Source organism: Pistacia vera, unplaced genomic scaffold (assembly GCF_008641045.1).
Source record: "Pistacia vera cultivar Batoury unplaced genomic scaffold, PisVer_v2 Contig228, whole genome shotgun sequence".
In the NCBI taxonomy this organism is placed as follows: Eukaryota; Viridiplantae; Streptophyta; class Magnoliopsida; order Sapindales; family Anacardiaceae; genus Pistacia; species Pistacia vera.
In genome coordinates this window covers 23,765-45,570 of record NW_022196033.1, presented here as the reverse complement: position 1 = coordinate 45,570, position 21,806 = coordinate 23,765, and the positions used below count along the sequence as shown (strand labels likewise).

Here is a 21,806-nt window from a genome sequence, read left to right as displayed (position 1 = left end):
ATGAGTAACGCTGGAGGACACTGTTCAGCATCAGAATCAACAATGGCAGGTCTGAGCTTCCTTGTTGTGGGGTACTCTTTATTTGAATCAATTTTTCTTAATCCAATTAGCTGCCATGCTCGGTTCAGGCCTGGAGATGCACCACATAAGGCCTTGTTTGTGTTCGGAGACTCATTGTTTGATCCTGGCAACAACCAGTACCTTAAGACTCCTCACAAGGGAGCGGGAGCGACAGTCTTCCCTTATGGAGAAACCTTTTTCAAACGCCCCACTGGAAGATTTTGTGATGGCCGCACACTCGCATTTGATTGGTATGGCATTAATGTTAGCTTTCTTAATTGTTTAAATTAATTGATGTGTGTATATATATATATATATTATATATATATATATATATATATATATATATATATTACAGTGAGTAAATGGCGATAGTATGTACTTCATTAATTTGGTGCAGCCCAGTTTGCCAATTTGCCCATACTCCTACCATACCTGCAACTGGGGGATCATCAATTCACTGATGGGGCTAACTTTGCTTCTGCTGGGGCTGGTGTTCTTGATAACACTCGTCCTAGATCAGTATGTAATTTCGTCTTTAGTATTTTGAATAAATTAGGAAAGTTTCAATTAGTGTAGAATTTTGTTTTGCCTGAAAAAGTAAGACTGACGTAGAGTCTTGTCATCATAGGGTGGTTAGAACTCAGGAAGGTTCTGCGACCGATCAGACGCGGCCACGTCACATGATGGCGTGTGTGGCATGCCCCTGTCAGTGCAGTGGGTGAACGCCAGGTCAGCGGATGGTTGGAAATCGTCCCTGTGTCTAATCCCTACACAAGTTGAGAAAATCACTCGGGCAGGTGAGCAATGGGACGTAGAGAAGGATTTGCACGGTATCCACCCCACTTGCAGATTTAGTAATCATTACCTTGACTCATCCCACTATAAATAGAAGTCTTCTCTCTGATTTGCAGCGGGGGCTAATTTCACTTTGGAATAGCATACCCTCTCTCCCTCTCTCTCTTGTATTCTATAAGTTGTAACTCAGCTCGCTGAACGCGAACTGACTTTATTCTCATTAATACAATATCAGTGGACGTAGGATTCGCCTTTGAGCATCCAAACCACTTTAAACATCATTCTTCACCCTTACTAAACTAAATACTTCCATAATCTCATGTGACTTTTAAGCCCGCTTAGCACTTCTCACATGTGAATAGTTGCTGTCAAAATCAAGCGTCAATAGTTTGGCGCTCGAAGGAGGGCTTAATTTAGTTCCTGTTCTTCATTAGGACAATCTCTGATTAATTGGTCCCACTACAACAAATGGCTCATGGCTTCGAATCTGAGCAAACCAATTATGGCAATGAAGAGATCCCCCAGGTATAAGAGGACACTTGTCCCGAAGTGCCCCCAGCCCAGCAAAATATCATGGGGGATATCCCTTCAAGCTCATGGCTTGATCCAGCCGTCATGAGTTACTAGAGAGGTTCAACAATACTTTCCAAATGGTTAGCCAAAGGCTAGACCGATTGGATTAGGTCCTGTTACCCGAATCCAATGAGGCGGTGCCACCATAAAAAATGCCTGCAGGTCATGTGAAAGCGCGAAAAAGGGCAAAAACCCATACTGTGCGCATTGCAGCGCGTCAAAGAAAGGGAAAGCAAGTGACGCACAGTGGACCCAAAGGCTTCGAGGGACCAGCGAACACCGATCATGCCCCGGATAGAATACCCGTGGCATTGCAACTCGGTGACATGTCGCGGCTTGAGCGATGCCGCACCACGTCGCACGAGCACTCCCACAAAAGTGCAAGGCGGGGAGATTCCCATTATCGCCAAAATGACGACTTTGATCGTCATCATGCAGAGGACTCCCAACATCTGTGGGTTGGTTCATACCACCACGGAGGTTGAGAAGATTCCCCGAATCACTCAATGCCATCACACGACTCCAACCAATGTGTGTCGAGATTGGCCAAAACTGCGCCGGTTGAGGTGAGAGGAATCCGACTTGCGGTCTTTCCTCAATCGCAACCTTGAGAGTCGAACCCACGTTATGGAAAGTGATCCCCAGTTAGCTCCGCTGCCTCAAATTGAGGAGCTACAACAAACTCTGGATCAGCTTAAGGCTCAACAAAATGAGCAAGGGCAGGTCACATAAGTGTTTCCCTTTTCTTCAGCAGTGTTAGCTGCTCCCCTCCCATTAAGATTTAGAATGCCCGACATGTGAGCATTCGATGGGAATTCCGATCCGCATGATCATTTGTACGAGTTTAACGATCTCATAGAACTCCACCAAGTCTATGACTTGGCAAAATGTCATTGCTTGGCGGTGACCCTTACGTCCCATGTTAAGCGATGGTTTAGGTCACTCCCAACAGGATCAGTCAGCTCGTGGCCTCAAATGAGCTTGACATTTCTGAGGCACTTCCAAGTGAAAAAGAAGTTCTCAATGCCGCTAAGTTACCTGATCAACATAAGGCAAGAGAGGGATGAGCCCCTCCAATCTTATATTGACAGATTCCACAGGGAGTTCCACAAAGTAGCTCACACTCTTGAAGAGTTCGTTTGGACTCTCATTATCGTAGGAGTTTGGCCATAGACAGACTTGTGGAAGGAGTTACAATCTGAGGACGATGTTTTCCTTACCTGCTTCTACAACCTTACGGAAAAATACCTCTGTATTGAAAACTTCGTGGCCGCGCTTAACCATCATAACCCCGGTCCTTCGAGCAATGCTCCTGATTGGGGGGAGAATAGGAGGGCTGATCGTAGATGGGCTAATGACGATCAGTGAAAAGGAAAGAAGCAACGGTACGGGCCCAAGAAATCCTATGCCCTAGTTCCACGTCGCGATCGCAATCTCGACAAGAGTTAATATACCCCTCTGAATGCCTTAGTATCGGCTATTCTAGATAAATCGGAGGAGGCTGGTTTGCTCAGAGAGCACGAGCCCATGAAAAATCCCTCTTTAGCCAAAAACAATAAAAAATACTGTCTCTATCATTGGGATAATGGGCACCACACCATGAGTGTCGAGCCCTCAAGCAAGCGATTGAGGACCTCATTAAGCAAGGGCACTTCAAAGAGTATGTCGATGACTCTGCTCCCGATCGGGAGAAAAACCAAGAGGAACTAGGAAAGAGGTTTCATGGTTGCAAAGGTCTCTACAGCGTAGGGATCAGCCCTTCTATTTTCCCCCCAATTTGGAGCATTGCTCGAGAATTCCTCACAAGGAATTCTCGAACAATGCTCCTGATTGGGGGGAGAATAGGAGGGCTAATCGCAGATGAGCTAATGACGATCAGTGAAAAGGAAAGAAGCAACTGTACGAGCCTAAGAAATCCTATGCCCCATTTCTACCTCGCGATTGCGATCGTGACAAGAGTCAATATACCCTCTGAATGCCTTAGTATCGACTATTCTAGATAAATCAGAGGAGGCTGGTTTGCTCGGAGAGCCCGAGCCCATGAAAAATCCCTCTTTAGCCAAAAACAATAAAAAATATTGTCGCTATCATTGGGATAATGGGCACCACACCAATGAGTGTCGAGCCCTCAAGCAAGCAATTGAGGACCTCATTAAGCAAGGGCACTTCAAAGAGTATGTCGATGACTCTGCTCCCGATCGGGAGAAAAACCAAGAGGAATTGGGAAAGAGGCGTCGTGGTCGCAAAGGTCTCTACAGTGTAGGGATCATCTTTGGGGGACCACACCTCACAAGGAATTCTCGAGGTGCCCAAGAAAGGTATGCTCGTGCAGCCCGTCGTGATCCCATAATTGTGATGAGCACGATGTCGCAACTATCGAAGGTTCGCAGGGAGGAGGAAATCACCTTCTCTGAGAAAGACGCGATGCGATTGCATCATCCTTACGATGATGCTCTCGTCATCATGCCTAAAATAGGAGTGTGCGAGGTCCACATAATGTTGGTGGATAATGGAAGCGCCTTGAACTTATTGTTCTAGTGAGCCTTCGAGAGAATGAAGCTGGACGAGGCAGATCTAAAGCCTGCCCCTATCCCTCTGTACGGCTTCACCGGAGATCATTTGATCCCTAAAGGGATGATCTCGCTCCCAGTCACGTTGAGAGAGCCTAAAAAGATGACCAAAATGACTGAGTTCTTAGTAGTGGATTGCCCATCCGCCTTCAATGGCATCTTGGGACGATCTCTGCTACGAAGCTTCAAAGCAGTCACCTCAATCTACCATCTAAAGATGAAGTTCCCCACCCCGATAGGTATAGGGGAAGTAAATGGATCTCAACGCGTATCTCGCGACTGCTATGTAAGGGCAGTGCATATGGCGTGCAAGGGAAAATGAACTCCAATCGGCATCTTTGAGCAGGCAATGGTGATCAACAGGATCGAGCCATAGCCTACCCTAGCCTAGCCTAGCCTAGCCCAGCTGAGGATAACATGGATCCTCTCATCCAAGAATGCCCTTGCAGTGGGCCAATCGAGTATCTATCTAAGGTAACGGTCGATCAAAGCGAGCCAAGCCGAGTGTTGAGAATAAAAAATAATCTCAACCCCCAGCTCGCTAACGACCTGAATAACTTTCTTAGGGAAAATATCGATGTATTCGCATAGACTCATGCTGACATGGTTAGGATCAGCCTAGACATCATATGCTATGCCCTGAATATTGATAGTGAGGTCAGGCCGGTTTGCTAGAAGTGAAGAGCAATGGATCCGGAGCGATATGTTATCTTGAAAGTTGAGGCAGATAATCTCCTCCTAAACGGATCTATCCGAGAGGCACTCTACCTAAGCTGGGTTGCCAACCCGATCTTGTAAAGAAGCCTAACGGCAAATGGCAGACCTGCGTTGACTTCACTGGCCTCAACAAAACCTGTCCAAAGGACAACTTTCCCTTGCCTAGGATCGACCAGCTCGTTGATGCCACCTTCGGGCATGAGCTGCTGAGTTTTATGGATGCCTACTTGGGAATAATCAGATTCCGGTGTACGTGTCGAACGAAGAGCATACCTACCTCCTTTGTTATAGATCGGGGCCTATATTGCTACAAGGTTATGCCCTTCGGCCTAAAGAACGCTGAGCCAACTTACCAGCGACTGGTTAACCGAATGTTTTCCAAGAATATCAGGAAGTCAATAGAGGTCTATGTCAATGACATGTTGGTCAAATTGCATGTCACTTCAGATCACATAGTGCACCTCGCTGAGACGTTCGGTATACTCCGAAGGTACAAACTGAAGCTCAATCCTCTCAAGTGTTCGTTCAGAGTATCCTCAGGAAAGTTCTTGGAGTATATGGTTAACCAAAGGGGAATAGAAATCAACCCCAAAAAGATCCAAGCTCTCTTTGATATAAGAAGTCCGTCCAACCAAAAATAGGTTTAAAGTCTCAATAGGCGAATAGCGGCACTTAGTCGCTTCATATCAAAGGTAACAGATCGCTACTTGCCATTCTTTAATATACTCAGGGCCAACAAGAAGTTTGAATGGACTCCCAAATGCGAACAGGCATTCCAAAGCATTAAAGAGCACCTCAGAAAGCCACCCCTTCTCTCTAAGCCTCTCCCTCAGGAACTTCTTTTTTTGTATCTATCTGTTTCTCAACATGTGGTCAGTGCAAATTTAATTCGGGAAGAGGACATGGTCCAATGGCAAGTATATCACGCGAGCAGACGTCTGCTGGACGCCGAAATGCAGTATCTAGAAATGGAGCAATTAGCTTATGCCTTACTGATCGCCTCTAGGAAGTTGCGATCTTATTTCCACACCCACACAGTCTATGTATTGACCAACTATCCGCTCAAGCAAGTCCTCCAAAAACCAAAGGCTTCGGGTAAGTTGCTCAAGTAGGAAATGAAGTTAAGTCAATTCGATCTGCAGTGCAGACCGAAAGCGACTATAAAAGGGCAGACTATTGCCAATTTCATTTCAGAGTTCTCATACCATCAGGTTAAGGAATTCGAGCAACAGGCCAGTGAAGCCACCTAGGAAACCGTTCATAATCTATTGACCTGGAGCCTCTATGTCGATGGATCCTCGAACAGGACAAGGGCCGGGGTAGAACTTCTCTTCCTTTGTCCCGAAGGGACTCCCATCCATGGTATTCTTTGATTTGGGTTCAAAGCAACAAAAAACAAAGCCGAGTATGAAGCACTGCTCGTCGGTCTGCGGTTGGCAAAAGAAATGGGATCATCAGTGATCAGCATTCACAGCTATTCTATGCTGGCTATTAACCAGGTCTTGGGAGAATATCAGGCCAAGGAAGAAAACAAGATCAACTATCTGAAGACAACTAAGGTCGCACTTAAGCCATTTAATCACTTCACGATCATGCAGATCCCCAAAGATAGTAATTCTGACATGGATGCCTTAGCAAAGATAGCCTCGTCGCTAGACTCAGATGTGCTAGAAAGTATTCTTGTTCGGTTCATAGAGATCCCTAGTATCAGCTTGCCCGAACAGGCCGTGAATGTGACAGAGTCTGTTTCCTGGATGACCCCAATTATTCAGTATCTTAGAGATGGGACCTTGCCCAATGACAAGATCGAGGCAAGAACCATGCGAACTAGAGCTGCTCGTTACACGCTAATAGGAGATCAATTATACAAGCGAGGGTTTAGCATCCCCCTCCTCCGATGTGTAACCGATGAGGAAGCAGACTACATCATAAGGTAGATAAATGAAGGGATCTGCGGTAATCACACTACCGCACGATCCCTCGCCAACAAAGTTGTTTGTCAAGGGTATTATTGGCCCCTACTGCAAGAGGATATCTTCAACTTTATGAAAAAGTGTGATAAGTACCAGCGGTTCACGAATATACCACGAGCTCCTTCCCACGAGCTGATAACCATGACTAGCCCCTAATTATTCTCCATGTGGGGAATTGATCGTATTGGATCCATGCCAGTTGGAAAGGGAGGGGTCAAGTATGCGGTGGTCGCGGTGGATTACCTCACCAAGTGGGCTGAGGCCAGACCCTTGGCATCTTAAAAAACATAGTGTGTCGTTTTTACAATGAGCTAGGGATCTATAAAAAGTTTGCCTCAGTTGCAAGACCGTTAGCAAATGGCCTGGTTGAAGTTGTCAACAAGACCATCAAGCATATTTTAAAAGCCAAACTTGGCGCTGCCAAGGGTAATTAGGCCAACGACCTCCCAGAAGTCCTATGGGCATACAGGACAACTCTGAGAACCTCTACTTCAGAAACACCTTTCTCGCTAGCGTATGGCTGTGAGGCAATGATACTAGTGGAAGTAGGGACTTGTTCACTTTAGAAAGACTTGTTCAATGAAACAGACAATGAAGCGCTTATGCGCACAAGTCTGGATTTAGTTGAAGAACATCGCAGCAAGGCTCAGCTAAGGATAGCAGCCTACTAGCAGCGCGTGAAAAGATTCTTCGACTCTAAAGTCAGAAGAAGAGACTTTTAGGTCGGCGACCTAGTTTTGAAGGAAGTCCTTCTCAGTATAAGAGAACCGAGTGCAGGAGTATTGGGGCCAAATTGGGAAGGCACATACCGCGCCACTAAAGTGATATGACAGGAGACTTATCACCTTAGAAGGCTTAATGGTTCCAAGGTACTGCGAGTTTGGAATGCTGAACATCTTCACCTCTATTATTAGTAATTCCGAACTCATTTTCTAAATTCCTTGTAAGGATTTACTCTTTTTAGCCTTGTAAATAAGATAACTCTTATGTAATATTGTTTCTCGCATGTGTGCCTTTCTGCTCACATATGTATCATTTGTACAAATACTATCGCAAATAGTTAGAAAAAGACCTTGTGTCCACATGTGTAATATTTGTGATGTGCGAAAAATTATAAGTACTCATGAATTATTAAGGAAATAGTCTCTTTATTTATCATAAATTAAAAAACAAATACAAACATGCGAGCATAGGAATAGTTATGAAATGGAGAGCATAAACCATCACTGGCCTTCGTTCCTAGGTCCTGAAGGTGCGACTTCAGTATCTCCAGGTTGGTCACCGACCACCTGGACGGCCGCCACTTCCTCTGGACATACTCCTCTAGATGCTCGTCCTCCGGATCGGGTTCTTGACCTTTCTCCTCGTCATTAGCCTGTGCCATGGAAGCGAGGATCCTCTGGTAGCCATCCAGGAGGTCAGTGAGGTCTATGTTCAGATTCCTTGGTCGTAGGGCATAAATGGACTGGATCAACCAGTCAACGGCTCTCCTCTCAATTTCCAGCTCTTGTTGCTTCATCTCTTTGGTTAACAAAGCAACACTTCCCTGGGACAGCTGGAGCTCTGCCTCAAGTGCCCACCTCTGCTTCTCGGAAGTTTCCCTCAGCTGCGTTCTATCCTGTTTTGCTCGCAAGGCCCGCTCGGAGTTCGCTCGTAGCTCCAACTCTTTCTTGCCAGCCTCCTTGGTGAGTTTGGCCACTGTCATTTGGAGCTCTTTGACCTCCTCTCCCCTCTTCTCTAGCTCGGCCTTCTAAAAGTCTATCGTGCGGAGCACAAAATTCCTCTTCGACAGGTATAGGTTTGTCTAAATGGTGGATAGGTTCATCTTTGTCTATGCAACCTCTAAATCCCGTTTCAGCCGCACGTTCTCTTCTCTCAGCTCGACAAGCCCCTCAGCGGCTCCCAATTGAGTCTTCTATTGGGCTAAGTGCATGATGAGCAAAGAGTACACAACAAAGGGAACATGGGGTTAAATTCCTTTTCATTGAAAAAGTAAGGGAAATATAAGAAAGTCCTCGACAAAGACGAACCCTCTTACTTAGCTTTGTAGCTAAAACGCCATAGTCATCAGGTCCACAAGGTTAGAGGCCACGAACTGCTCAAAAGCCTCTACGAGCTGACACTCTAGCAGGGTGAACATCACTGGCTGCAAGTGCTCAGGGAGTTTCCCCATAGAATCTAGCACATGCATGCCCGTGCCCGTTCCTACGGCAGGTGGCGTCTTACCAACTGGTTCCTTGCCCGCTCTCCTCCCAGGAGTCACGACCTTTCCTTGCCCCGTGTGTAGACCCTAGGGGCAAGTGTAATGTCGATCACGCCCCTTGGGGGCCCTCCCAAGCGGAAGGCCTGGTAAGGTTGTGACCCCCCAAGCTAAATGCCCAAGCTCTCCGGCTCGGACTTTGACTCCTCGACCCGAAGCGGCTTCCTCTTCTTGGATTTCTAGGCTACAGTCTTCTGCTTAGGATGAGCAGCTGCAGGCTGGGGAGCCTCTACTGGCCGAAGTCAACACCCCTGTCGGTGTTCCTCAGACAAAGGGGCCATTGGGGGCTGCCCCGACTGGTCCCGTGGCACCGACTCGAGGAAAGGTGAACTCCCTAGCTCTCAGCGACCTGGGCACTTTACTCGGTAAGGATTCCAAGGTTGCTTCATGCGAATATCGTTAGCAAAATAGTTAGCTGCATGCAAACAATATGGTTAGCTAAGGTTATGGACATTTACTCGGTAAGGATTCCAAGGTTGCTTTGAGCTTGAAAAGCCCGTATTTTCGCAAGTTGGCGGTTGTCACGAGCAGTTTTATGTCACGACTCTAATCGGGCAAAAGACCGAAGGTGATTATTCTGTTGAAGTCAATGAGAGCCAACTGGTTGTCTAGTTTACTGTGAAGAAACGAAAGAGTCCGTTAGCAGAGATTAAAAGAAAGAAAATTCGCCAAGTAAAAGAAAGGAAGACCTACTGGGCTCCCTAAAATGGCAAATGCCATCGTAATAGAAAATGAAAATTTTTGTCTCATATGCCCCGACATTACTGGGATAATTGTGTATCCCTCCATTGATCGTAGATCGCTTCAAGAGGCAATAAGAGTCCTTGTCTTTGCTCTTCTTTTAGTCATACGAGCAGCCGAGCTCTAGGACAGTCAACTCATCGAAACCATTCTCGCCGCATGCAATATACATAGCCACGTCTATCATATACGCGTTTGGCGTCAACTGTGAAAGTGCGACCTTGCAGTGATCGAGGATCAACCTTATGAAAGGATGAAAGGGAATTAGTGGTCCCAATTTGAATATGTTCTCGGAGATCGCAACCATTCCCTCTGGCTGATTTTGAGCTATATACGTCCTGTGCTGTTAGACATCTACGCTAATTGCATATTGGTTGACCACTTTTTGAATTTCCTTTCCTGTGGCTACTGACAGGATTTCCTGTGAGGGACTCGCTTGTTAGTATATATTAGTGTGTGCCCTAGAAACCATTCGTGTTGTCGGTTTCAGAGCATTTTGTCTTGTATCAATATATCATAAATAATAGAAGAAAGAGTTCTTCAATTCATATATATAAATTACTTCCTTTATTCAGTCATGCATTTAAAATAAAGTATGTATATGAATTGTCCAAATGATTCATTTAATCGGTAAATGAATTATCAAAAGGGTTCCCTACGGAAGCAATATAATTTGGGCAACTGTATTGCATAGTATGCATACTGGATGCTTCTGAAAGATATAATGAGTTAATATAAGTACGGATGACAATGATAGTCATGTCACTAGGGCATTGGTATGGATTAGCGGTTAGTGAACTGTTTTTCAAATGTGAACGAATAACGACAATCACTTGGAAAAACATGTAGTCAATGATTTATTTTTTGGTTATATCAGTGCACAATGTAGTCCTTTGACCTAAGACATTGTGGTCAGATTCGATACGGATGTGTATGGGTCATACGGTGTATAAGTACGAGACTAGTCATGTTTTGTATGATAAAGCCTATTTGGTCATGCGCCATTTATATGCGGAAGTGAATGATGGTTAGGAAGGGATCCATTGACTCGAAAATATAGGATCAAGAGTACCACTGACTCCATCCGAATTCAAGTTCCTGGACGAACGTCGATAAATGTCAGAAATCGGAATCTCTGGCCAGAGTCTATTATTAGTCATATGAAAGTAAGTTCGTGATGACGAGTTCCAGAAATATTGATCAATGATTCGGTAGAAGATAGTGTTTAGGATTTTGACGTTCCATGAATCTGTACTCGATCAGGATATATCAATGGAGGGACTTTACCTGCATGGTACATATGATCTAAAGTGGGTTCGATGAAGTATTTCTTCATCGTGGTTTAGGGACTATAGCACATTCTGTTTACCATAGTCGTTAGGCCTCCTGATAGGTTTTCGGATTCATCCAGAACTGGCTCATGGCTAATCCACGGTGGACCTACATGGTCACACCAATAGCCTTGAGAAGCTAGAGAAGAATAAGAGAGAGAAATGATTGTCCGAAGAGGGCTAGCACTTTCCGAGGGTAATGACAAGATTTCTATGGTAATAGTTACATATAAAATTATTTGTGACATTTTAAGGGTTAAAATATCAAGTAATAATTAGTTGTATTCAATTATTATATCTTAAAGCGTTAAGATAAATGAGATGAACTAAAATAACCTTTTAATGTTTAAAGGGCAAAAGGGTAAACTTGTGGGTTGTTAATGTAAACTAGTTTAGTTTACATGGGCCCTTCAATAATATTGATTATTTGAAGGGTAAAATAATAAAGACTTGGGCTGCTTTTAAAATAAGATTTTATTGGGGCATAGAAGTGAAAAACAACTAATTACAAAATGGCCCATATATATATAAATGCAAATTGTTGCATTTTAGGTTAAGGATTCATTTTGTTCACTCAAAAAAGAAAAACAGTCTCTCTCTCTTAAGTTTGGCCACTCTTTCACTCTCTCAAGATGGTGTTAAAGTGCAGAGGATTCATCATTTTGAATCTTGGCTTCATCAAACTTAAGCAAATGAGAAGGTATAATGTACTCAAGCTTTATTTGAAAAATTTTGAATCCCATTAATCCAACTCTTTACATGCTTTCAATCAACATTTTCCGCCACCTCTTCGTGGTTTTCTTTCACCGCTAGGGCGTCCTGTACCGGCGAGCTTGTTCCCTCGTTTGTTTTAGTCGCTGAAGGGTCCATTTCTTCTACGGTCTGAAAAAGAGTGACATGTACGAATTACTCAGTCATCGTACGAAGTTTTGTATGATGATGTGGGAGAAAATATAAACATTGTGTCTTCCTTAAACCCAAGAAAAACCCTAAGAATCTTTGGGGAGCACCCCCAAAGATTCAAACCCTAGAGGAAAGCCTATTCTCCGTTCAACCACCCATAAACGCCCATTGTTATCGCATGGTTATCGCCAAAACAGAAAAAGGAAAGTAATGGAAGGATCTTCCTTACCTCTTGGGTGTGGGATTGAACTTCCTGCAATAAACGTCAAGTGTGCATCAATTTGAAGGATGGAAAATCTGGTCTCACGAAAACTCCTTGCTCTTTCTGAAAAAGTGGGTGTTGTGACATTGCTTAAGGTGAGCCTGAGATTTTGTAGTTGAGGAAGTGGCGATTGATTTTCCCGAAGCCAAGCGACATTTTGATGAAAATCATCTCTTGCCGTTGATCGTGATCACGTGCCATCAATCAGCGGGAAAGAGTAACCGTCATGCTTTGAGAAATCCACTCGTCACTTCTCTCCATTGAAATAATTGAGTGACGGCTCGTTTCCCTCCTCCATATTAAATGCGTTCTCATCTGCATTTAATGCTCTGATAAGGAATGTCGTTTCAGCATGGCTTACATTTAGTGCGCATGGCTGGCGCTCATTGCGCATATGACACATCTGTCAGAGTAAAAGGTACTTCATTAATGGATTAGTTGCCAAAGCGCAACGGATAACATCTGAAGAGGTCAATAGGACAAAACACTCTTCGTCGCATGTCAATTGTGAAGCTATGTGACTCCTTCCCTTCAGCAAAAATACGCTAAGTATAACCGGGCCGCAGACCTCGGTTAAGATAAGAGGCGCACCAATACGGCACTGAATAAGGTCTGATCCAGGTTGTAGACCTTGCAGAAGGAGACCACTTTAGGTCGCCCATATGGAAATGTCTTGCGACCTCCTTGTAGCCAGGTCGATCAGGCGTCATTCGGGACATATCAAATCAAGGCATAATTATGAAGTTCTCAAGGTTCGATTCTCAAACCTTAAAAACTAGGGGACTTCTGTTATGCCTGAAAAAGTAGGGCTGACGTAGAGTCTTGTTAGCATAGGGTGGTCAGAACTCAGGAAGGTTCCATGATCGATCAGACGCAACCACGTCGCATGATGACGTGAGTGGCATGCCCTTGTCAGTGCAGTGGGTGAACGCTAGGTCAGGGGATGGTTAGAAATCGTCCCCATGTCCAATCACTGCACAAGTCGAGGAAATCACTCGGGTAGTGAGCAATGAGATGCAGAGAAGGATTTGCACGGTATCCACCCCACTTGCAGATTTAGTAATCATTACCTTGATTCATCCCACTATAAATAGAGACATTCTCTCTCATTTGCGGCGGTGGCTAATTTCACTCTGGAATAGCATACCCTCTCTCCCTCTCTCTCTTGTATTCTAGAAGCTGTAACTCAGCTCGCTGAATGTGACCTGACTTTACTCTCATTAATACAATATCAGTGGATGTATGATTCGCCTTTGAGCATCCGAACCACTTTAAACGTTGTTCTTCACCCTTTACTAAACTAAATACTCCCATAATCTCGTGTGACTTCTAAGCCCGCTTAGCATTTCTCTCATGGGAATAGTTGGTGTCAAAATCAAGCATCAACAGTATGTACTTCATTAATTTGGTGCAGCCCAATTTGCCAATTTGCCCATACTCCCACCATACCTGCAACCGGGGGATCATCAATTCACTGATGGGGCTAACGTTTCTTCTGCTGGAGCTGGTGTTCTTGATAATACTCATCCTGGATCGGTATGCAATTTCGTCTTCAGTAATTTGAATAAATTAGGAAAGTTTCAATCAGTGAAGAATTTTTAGGCCTACCACGCTCTGGCAATTACATATTATCCTCTGTTTTGCAGATAAATCTGAGGTTGCAGCTAAGCTACTTTAAGGATGTGGTGAAACCACTGAGAGAGAAACTGGGTGAAGAAGAAGCCATGAGGGTGTTGATGAATGCTGTTTATCTGTTCAGCATTGGAGGCAATGATTACTTCGGCTTTTCTCAGAGAAATCGTGACGCTTCAGAGGAATCCGAGGGTCAATGTGTGCAATCAGACATCGGCAATTTAACATCTGTGCTCAAAGTGAGTAACCTGATTTTACTTTCTACTAAGATGATAAACACAATTACATTTTCTAATTTCAATATCTTAATTTGCACGAGATATGTGATTTAGGAGGAAGGAAAATTGCATTTCAAAATGTAGGGCCATTGGGTTGCGTACCAATGACGAAAGTATTTGATCCTTCAATAGGAAGTGGTTTTGCCGAGGAACCTTCATCACTTGCAAGACAACACAACAGATATCTAGCTATTTTTCTTAAGCAGCTAGATACCCAGTTGCCAGGATTCAAATGTGAAATATTTGATTACTACATTGCACTTGACGACAGAGTTGCTAATCCTTCAAAAATATGGTAACTTTTAAATTAATGATGACCTGAACTTTCCTCAAACACGCAATTAAATTTGTTGTAATTTGTTTTGTGTTTTTATGTGGTGAAGGATTCAAAGAGGGGAAGGCTGCATGCTGTGGCAGTGGGCCTTACAGAGGAATGAATTGCGGGAGAACAGAAAATGGGACGCAGATGTTTGAGTTATGCGGTAATCATGCAGAATATGTGTGGTTTGATGGTGGACATACCACAGAGAGAGCTAACACTCAACTCGCTCAGCTACTTTGGGATGGAGCACCACCAGTCACAGCGCCTCTCAATATGAAACAACTATTCAGTTTTTGATTAAATTATCCTTTGTATTATTCTGGTTAATTATGCGGTCTGATTATCTTATCCTATCATCATATATAGCACTGCATCTTCCTTGTTATGTAGGATTTCTATGGTCTTGATAAAAAAATATTACTTTATTTATAGCACTGCAATTAGCATAATTTTCTTCGTGCTGAAGTTTTCAAACAACAAATCATGAGTTTCAAGCACCTGTTGACTTCTTTATTTCGCACTAAATATAATCTTGAGTACTTGCCCCAGAACCAATCCAAATGTCTCTTGTATTACCTCATTTGCTGCGTCTTTGTCCAATTAACACATAGGATTCAACTATGCATGCTAATTAGTTTTGATGGAGGACATCCTCCAATTATATATATATAGGAAAAATCGTACTTAAAGATAACATTATTAGAATTAATGTACAAGATTAGTGAAATGAGTTTGGGTTCAGTATATAAATTTTAGGTTCTCATAAGTAAACACGTGTTTGGGGGAAGATGCTTGTGTAAAGTTTTTGCATGCAATTTTTTTTTTTTTTTTGCAGATTTTTACGTAAACATTATAAATTGAATCCAAGTTAATTTGCTGGCGAAAGAGTTTCACATCTCTACTCTATAGACTCTGCATCTTGGTGAGATAGTTACACCAAACTATCAAGTTGCGAACTCTCTTTGATACCAATTGTCGAGTTGGTGCTTTAATACCAATAAAACTAGTGTGAGAACGACTTAAGGAAGCTTCTTTAGAAGAAATGTAAAGCCGACTTAAAGAAAAGTAGTGAAAACAACTTAACTGGAGTCCTGATAATAAGGAAAAAGTCAAGAAGAGAAGAGAACCTGTAACAGCCAATGAGGTAATATATAAGACAAATTAGATGAATTCCAGGCCAATTAACTCCTGATTTTCAGTGGGAACGTAAACAAGTTAACCATTCCTTAATGGTTTCATGAACTGAGACTTATGCATGATTTCTTGTGTTAATTAAGGCTAGAAGTGGGCATTTGGGATTGGGTCTAAAAACTCAGCCCTAAAACCCGATCCTAGGATCTCGGTCCTTGAGAGGATTGGTCTTAGGAGGCCTGGTCCTGTTTGTTAATTAAGGCTAGAGGTGGGCATTTGGGACTGGGTCTAAAAACTCAGCCCCAAAACCCAATCCTAGGATCGGTTCTTCAGAGGATCGGTCTTAGGAGGCCTGGTCTCAAAATGGGACTAGGCCTAAGGAGGAGGGCCCGGGCCTGGGCCCAAATTTTTTTGGATTTTTTCAGTTTAGTCCCCTACACAATTATTAAAACTCCCTATAAATTTTAAAATAAACATAAATTATAAGGGTTAATTTTTTTTTTACAAAATTTATAAAAAAATTAAAAAAAATAATTTACTAACCGTTGGTTGCTGCCAACAGTTATAATTTTTTTTTAACCGTTGGCTGGCAACCAACGGTCACATGCCAGCCAACAGTTATATTTATATTATAACTTTTTTTTTTTTCATTCCCAAATAACCCCCCCCACCCGACTATACTATAAACAACCCTAAAAACTTTCATTTTTTCCACACCAATCAATCTCTCAATCTCTCTACTGCAAATCTCCAATCAAATTCTCATTTAATTTATATTTATATTTATAATTTATTTATATTATTCAATTTTTTTTCTATGTTTCAATATCATCATAATTTCATATTATTATTTAATTTCTTTTCATTTTAATTATTTATTATTTTATCATAAATTTATAATGGCTTCTCCAAATGAGTTTACGTTCCATCCATCGAAGAAATGGAAGGGTTCAATCCATTTTCACCATTTCCTCCAGAGGAAGCAGCTGCAATTCCACAACCACATTCGGTTGAGATGAGGTGTAGCTAAACACATGCGAGCTGCGAGTCAACGAGCACGGGCATAGCCCAACCCCCCCGACCGTCAAAGAGGGTCGTGTCCAAGGTATGACGATACTTCACCAAACCAAAATGGCTAAAGCCAAATGGGGAGGGGGAAGAATCGTGTGGGATATGTAATTTCTGTGGAACCATTATTGGCGCTAAGAAGGGGACTTCGACGATGCGACGACACGTGGAGAAGAAACAACCCCAAATAATGTAGTTGCCGAATACATCTTCAAGCGGATCAGGTAGACAAATTCAAACTCAACTTGATTTTAATTCACAATCTTCAACTCTTTCAACATGGCAATACAATGCACATGTTGCACGAGAGGAAATAGCAAGATTCATAGTTGCTACGGACTCTCTCATTTGTTTATATGAAAATCCTTATTTTATTCACATGATTAAAACTGCATTTTATTCAGCATATACCTATGTTAGTAGAAGTACAAGTAGAAGAGATATACTAAAACTTTATAACAAAATAAATAATAAACTTAAAAACAAATTTCAAAATTTTAGGAATATATCTATTGCACTTACATCAGACATATGGGCTTGTAGATCAAAAATCGATTTTTTAACTATCACAGAACATTTCTTAGATCATAATTGGGGTTTACAACAAAAATTGATGGGTTTTAAACTATTATATGAAAAACATAGTGCTGAAACTATTTATTTTACAATTCTGGAAGTTTTGCAAGAATATTTATTAACTGATAGAGTTGTAGCGCTAACGCTAGATAATGCAGCTATTAACACCGCGACAATCTCTTTTTTTGAAAAGAGATTGGATCCGCGTGATGAAGGCAAAATTTTTCACTAGAGATGTGCTTGCCACATCATCAATTTGATAGTTAAAGCAAGTTTAGATGCTATATATTCGAAGATGGAGAGGGTGTGCACGGCTATCAGATTTATCGTCAGTGGTAGCAATAAAAGATGGCAGAAGTACATCAAATATTGTAAGCAAGAGGACCCACCAGTTTGACCTTTGAAGTTATGTATGGACATGCCTATCCGTTGGAACTCCACCTACTTGATGTTGGAAAAAGCTTTGCCAACGCGAAACAAATTACAGATTTTGTCAACCGGAGCACTATCCAAAGGAAGTTGTCAGCTATGATGATTGGGTGGTTTGTGAACTTTTTTATCAATTTCTTCAAATTTTTTATGATGCTACTAATACATTAACTGGTATTTATTATCCGACTACTAATTTAGTGTTAGATATTTTACTTCAAATTGCTAAAACTTTTGCTCAATATAGATATAATAATGATTTAAGGGAAATTGTTTTAAAGATAGAAGAAAAATATGAGAGATATTGGTTAGATATTCCATTCTTATATGGATTAGGCCTTGTTCTAGATCCTAGGTTTAAATTACACGTAGTTAATTGTATAATTACTGAGATAGGCCAACATTTAGGACATGATTATACGTCTTATTTGACTAACTTTAAACAAAAATTGGATAGTCTTTTTTCTTTATATGAGAACAGGTACAATGCAAGTGGAAGTGGAAGTGGAACGTTTAGGAGAGAGGATTCGGACCTTAATGCAGCCCTCCGTCAATGATCGAGCAAGTGGACGTCTGTGGAATGTGGCAGAAGTAGCAGCTCCAGCTCATACATACATGGACCAAATGAGTTGAATCACTACCTACAAGTGGACCTGTCCTTTATGACGATGAAGGAGCAACATGATATGTATATTCTTTAGTGGTGGAACCAACATGAAAGTCGATTCCCCATTATAGCCCAAATGGTATGTGACATTTTATCTATGCCGGTTCTACAATTGCATCTTAGTCAACATTTTCAACGAGTGGTCGGATTGTTGAAGACAGAAGATGTTCTTTAACCTATGAGATGATTAAAGTGATTACGTGTTTACAGGATTGGACTCATGCAGAATGAAGACTACAATAGCACCTTGAAGATCCCAAACTACTCGAACTCTTTAGGAATACAGATTTGAATGATGTAAATATTGTTGACGATGAAAATGAATAATTTAATAAAAAAAATTATTTAATTGTTTATTTGTGAAGCGTAAATGTGTGAAATGTGAATTTACGTTAAAAATTAAAATTGACTATTAATTTATATATTAATTTATTATTTTTTAAAATTAATTAAAATTTTAGAAACTTACTAATCTACCCCTGAAAAATACTAAAAACCCCCTATAGAATTTTATTTCGCCCCTAAAATATAAAAAAAGAACAGGGGGGAAGAAGAAATTATCCAGGCCCATAGGACCGATCCTAGGATCGGTCTTGGGCCCATAGGACCAGTCCTAAGGACCGGTTCGAGTCCCCATATTTCTCATGGGCCTGGGACTGGTCCTAGGCCCATGAGCGACTGGTCCCATTTGGGACCAGTCCCAAACTAGCCCAGGCCTGGGCCTGCTTGGGACTAGTCTTTGACCAGCTCTAATAAAGGCAAAAGAATAAAGATTGTCTCACAATCTAATTTTTCAAATTTTTTACACAATCCCGATATGGTAGTTTACAATTGGTCAGCTTGCAAATGAACAGATGAGACTCATAATGAAAAGACAGGACCCATTTACGAGTTAATCAATTGAGAACTACCACATCAAGATTGTGAGATTGAATTGTAAGTGAGAGAAAGTTTGTGAGATTGGATTGTAAATGTAATATTACCCTCAGAAAAAATTACATGCAATTGTTGCAAACAGTATATCAAACTTTGACCAAATTCAACAAGCTGTGGCCTCAATCCCCCAACTATCTGAAAATCAAACTTTGTTTCTTACATTAACAATCTCCACTCAGAATTTCAAAGCAACTGCCATGTGATGACCACCATCGACGAATGGGTGATGGCTAATAAATTAAATATAAGTGTAACTTTCAATTATATTTCATGTGTATTTGGTGAACAAATGCAATATCTAGAATTATATATTATTTGGCTCAAAGGCGCTGCTGGTTGATTATTAATTGAGCTTCACGTTTAGTATTCTGCTTCCAGCCATGATCCGGTTCTCGTTAAGCTTGGACTTGCAATTAAGTGAAAGTAACACCTTCAATAAAATAAACAATTTATCTTAGTTAGTAAATTCGCGTATTATTTGCGAATTATACTCCTAGCCATATAATTCGTGTATTATTCACGAACAGCCGTATCTTATCAGCCCATCCGTATTATTCGTGAATTATATGCCTCAACCGTATTATTCGCGAATTATTCCTGTATTTTTCCTATATCCGAAATTTTGCCAAATTTTTACAAATGTATTTTTCACAATTTTCTGTATCATACCCGTAAAAATCTCGTACCCTTTTTTTGCCGTACCCGTATATTTGAAATGCTATATAAATTTTAACCAAGTGGCCCATGAAAAGTGCTAAAACTAGGATTGATATTGCCGTATTTTTCAAAACGTATTATTGACAATGTGCCATATTAAACCTGTATATGCTCGTACCATATTTTTTTCCGCATCTGAATTTTATGGCCGAATTTTTACAAACTTATTTTTCACCATTTGCCGTATCATACCCGTAAGATTCCCATATCCTTTTTTTGTTGTACCCATATTTACTAACTAGGCAATTTATCATGTTGAACATAATCGGAATATATTAATTCACGAGGAATATAAAAGTTATTAGTTGTTGGCAATTATTTTGTTCATAGAAAATTTGGAGACATCCCACATGTTAGATAAGGTCTTCAAAGCCTTACTGCAAATGGGTCTCTTTGTTTATTTGAAAAAAGATAAACAAGGTGAGGTTTTACAGGGGATAGGTTTCAGAGATAGTATGTTTTATCATATATTTGGAGTTTTTATGAAAAATTAAATGGAATTAGATTTTGTGACTGCTAGCTCACTGTTGACCAAGGTTGACTTTTCTGTTTAAGGACAAAAGTGTAAAAAAGAGGAAACGATGACTTTTCTCTCTTTACTTTCCTTTTTACTGTTCTTCTCTCTCGTTCACTCATTTCTTCATATAAAAGTGAGTTAAGTCATTTTGTACAGTAACGATCAAGCAATAACAGAGTATTCTCTCTCAAATTTCTTCCAAAATTCTAATTTCTTTCTAAGTTTCACATGGTATCAGAGCCCTAGACTAACATCAATGGCCAAATCATCTGAATCAAATCAATTTGTTGTTAATACGCAGCAGATGTCTCACAGTTCCAGTCACAATTTCACGTCAGCTTTTCCTTTGAGTCTTCATTTCATAAGCCCCAAATTGAGTCGCAACAATTATAGAGATAACTACCACTTTTGGAAGTTTCAAGTACTTTCAGCTGTTGGAGCTCATGAATTAGAAGATCATCTCATAGGTCTGATTTCTTGCCCTTCCCCTTTAATCAGTGTTGAAAATAAGGTTGTTAGTGAATCAGGAGAAGTTAGTTTGAAAGATACCTTGGTTAAAGAAATAGTAAATCCAGATTATGTTGCATGGAAAAGGACTGATAAATTTTTAGTAACCTGGCTGTTAGCCTCAATCTATGAGTGTATGTTTTCATATGTATCAAAATGTTAGTCTTCAACTGATATTTGGTTAACCCTTGAGAATGAATTCTTAAATGATTCAAAAGCAAGAGCTCTGCATCTGAAAAATTTACTGCAAAGTACACAAAAAGGAAACCTAAGTGTTAGTGAATACATTAAGAAAATGAAAAGGATAGTTGAAAATTTGTCAGCCAGTGGGCAACTAATTCCTGATGAAGATTTGCTCCAATATATTCTTGATGGTCTAGGACCAGAGTTCGATACTGTTGTAGTTAATTTGACATCCAGGATTGAGTCCAAGTTTGATTCTGTTACTCTTCAGGAAGCGCCGTACTTACTTCAAAAGTTTGAGATGAGAAATGAAAAGTTTAATTCTATTGATTTTCAAAGCTCTGTTCATCTTGCTTCTATTAGATATCCGAGACAACAACTAATCAGTCCAAATGTTGCTTATAATCTAGTACTTTCTCCTAACCTAACACTGCAATCTGCTGCACCACACTCCTATCTTACTAGTACTCATCCTCATACCAATTCACTATCCCATCAACTACATCCTTTACAACCTCAGATTGCTCATCTAGAAATCAGTCCCCAATATTCCTTTAATAATCCCACTGATCACTACACTTACTCAGCTCACATAGGACAATACATAGCACCTTTTCCACCAAATCATCCATCTAGTTTTAATAAGTTTGGAAGA

The 21,806-nt window shown here is 41.1% G+C and overlaps 1 protein-coding gene across 1 annotated transcript; it reads left to right on the top strand.

Annotated features, from left to right (window-relative positions):
* LOC116131033 (GDSL esterase/lipase 3-like) lies at positions 1-14,717 on the top strand. Its single transcript, XM_031416686.1, has 5 exons — positions 1-316; positions 13,603-13,724; positions 13,835-14,059; positions 14,140-14,390; positions 14,480-14,717. The coding sequence occupies exons 1-5, from the start codon at positions 1-3 to the stop codon at positions 14,715-14,717; spliced, it is 1,152 nt and encodes a 383-aa protein (XP_031272546.1).
* The last annotated feature ends 7,089 nt before the right edge of the window (positions 14,718-21,806 follow it).

Excerpts from the sequence above, each read along its gene's own strand:
- LOC116131033 (XM_031416686.1), top strand. The coding sequence starts at position 1 with ATGAGTAACGCTGGAGGACACTGTTCAGCATCAGAATCAACAATGGCA. Across the intron at positions 13,725-13,834 it reads ATAATACTCATCCTGGATCG|ATAAATCTGAGGTTGCAGCT; the intron begins GTATGCAATTTC and ends TCTGTTTTGCAG. Across the intron at positions 14,060-14,139 it reads ATTTAACATCTGTGCTCAAA|ATATGTGATTTAGGAGGAAG; the intron begins GTGAGTAACCTG and ends AATTTGCACGAG.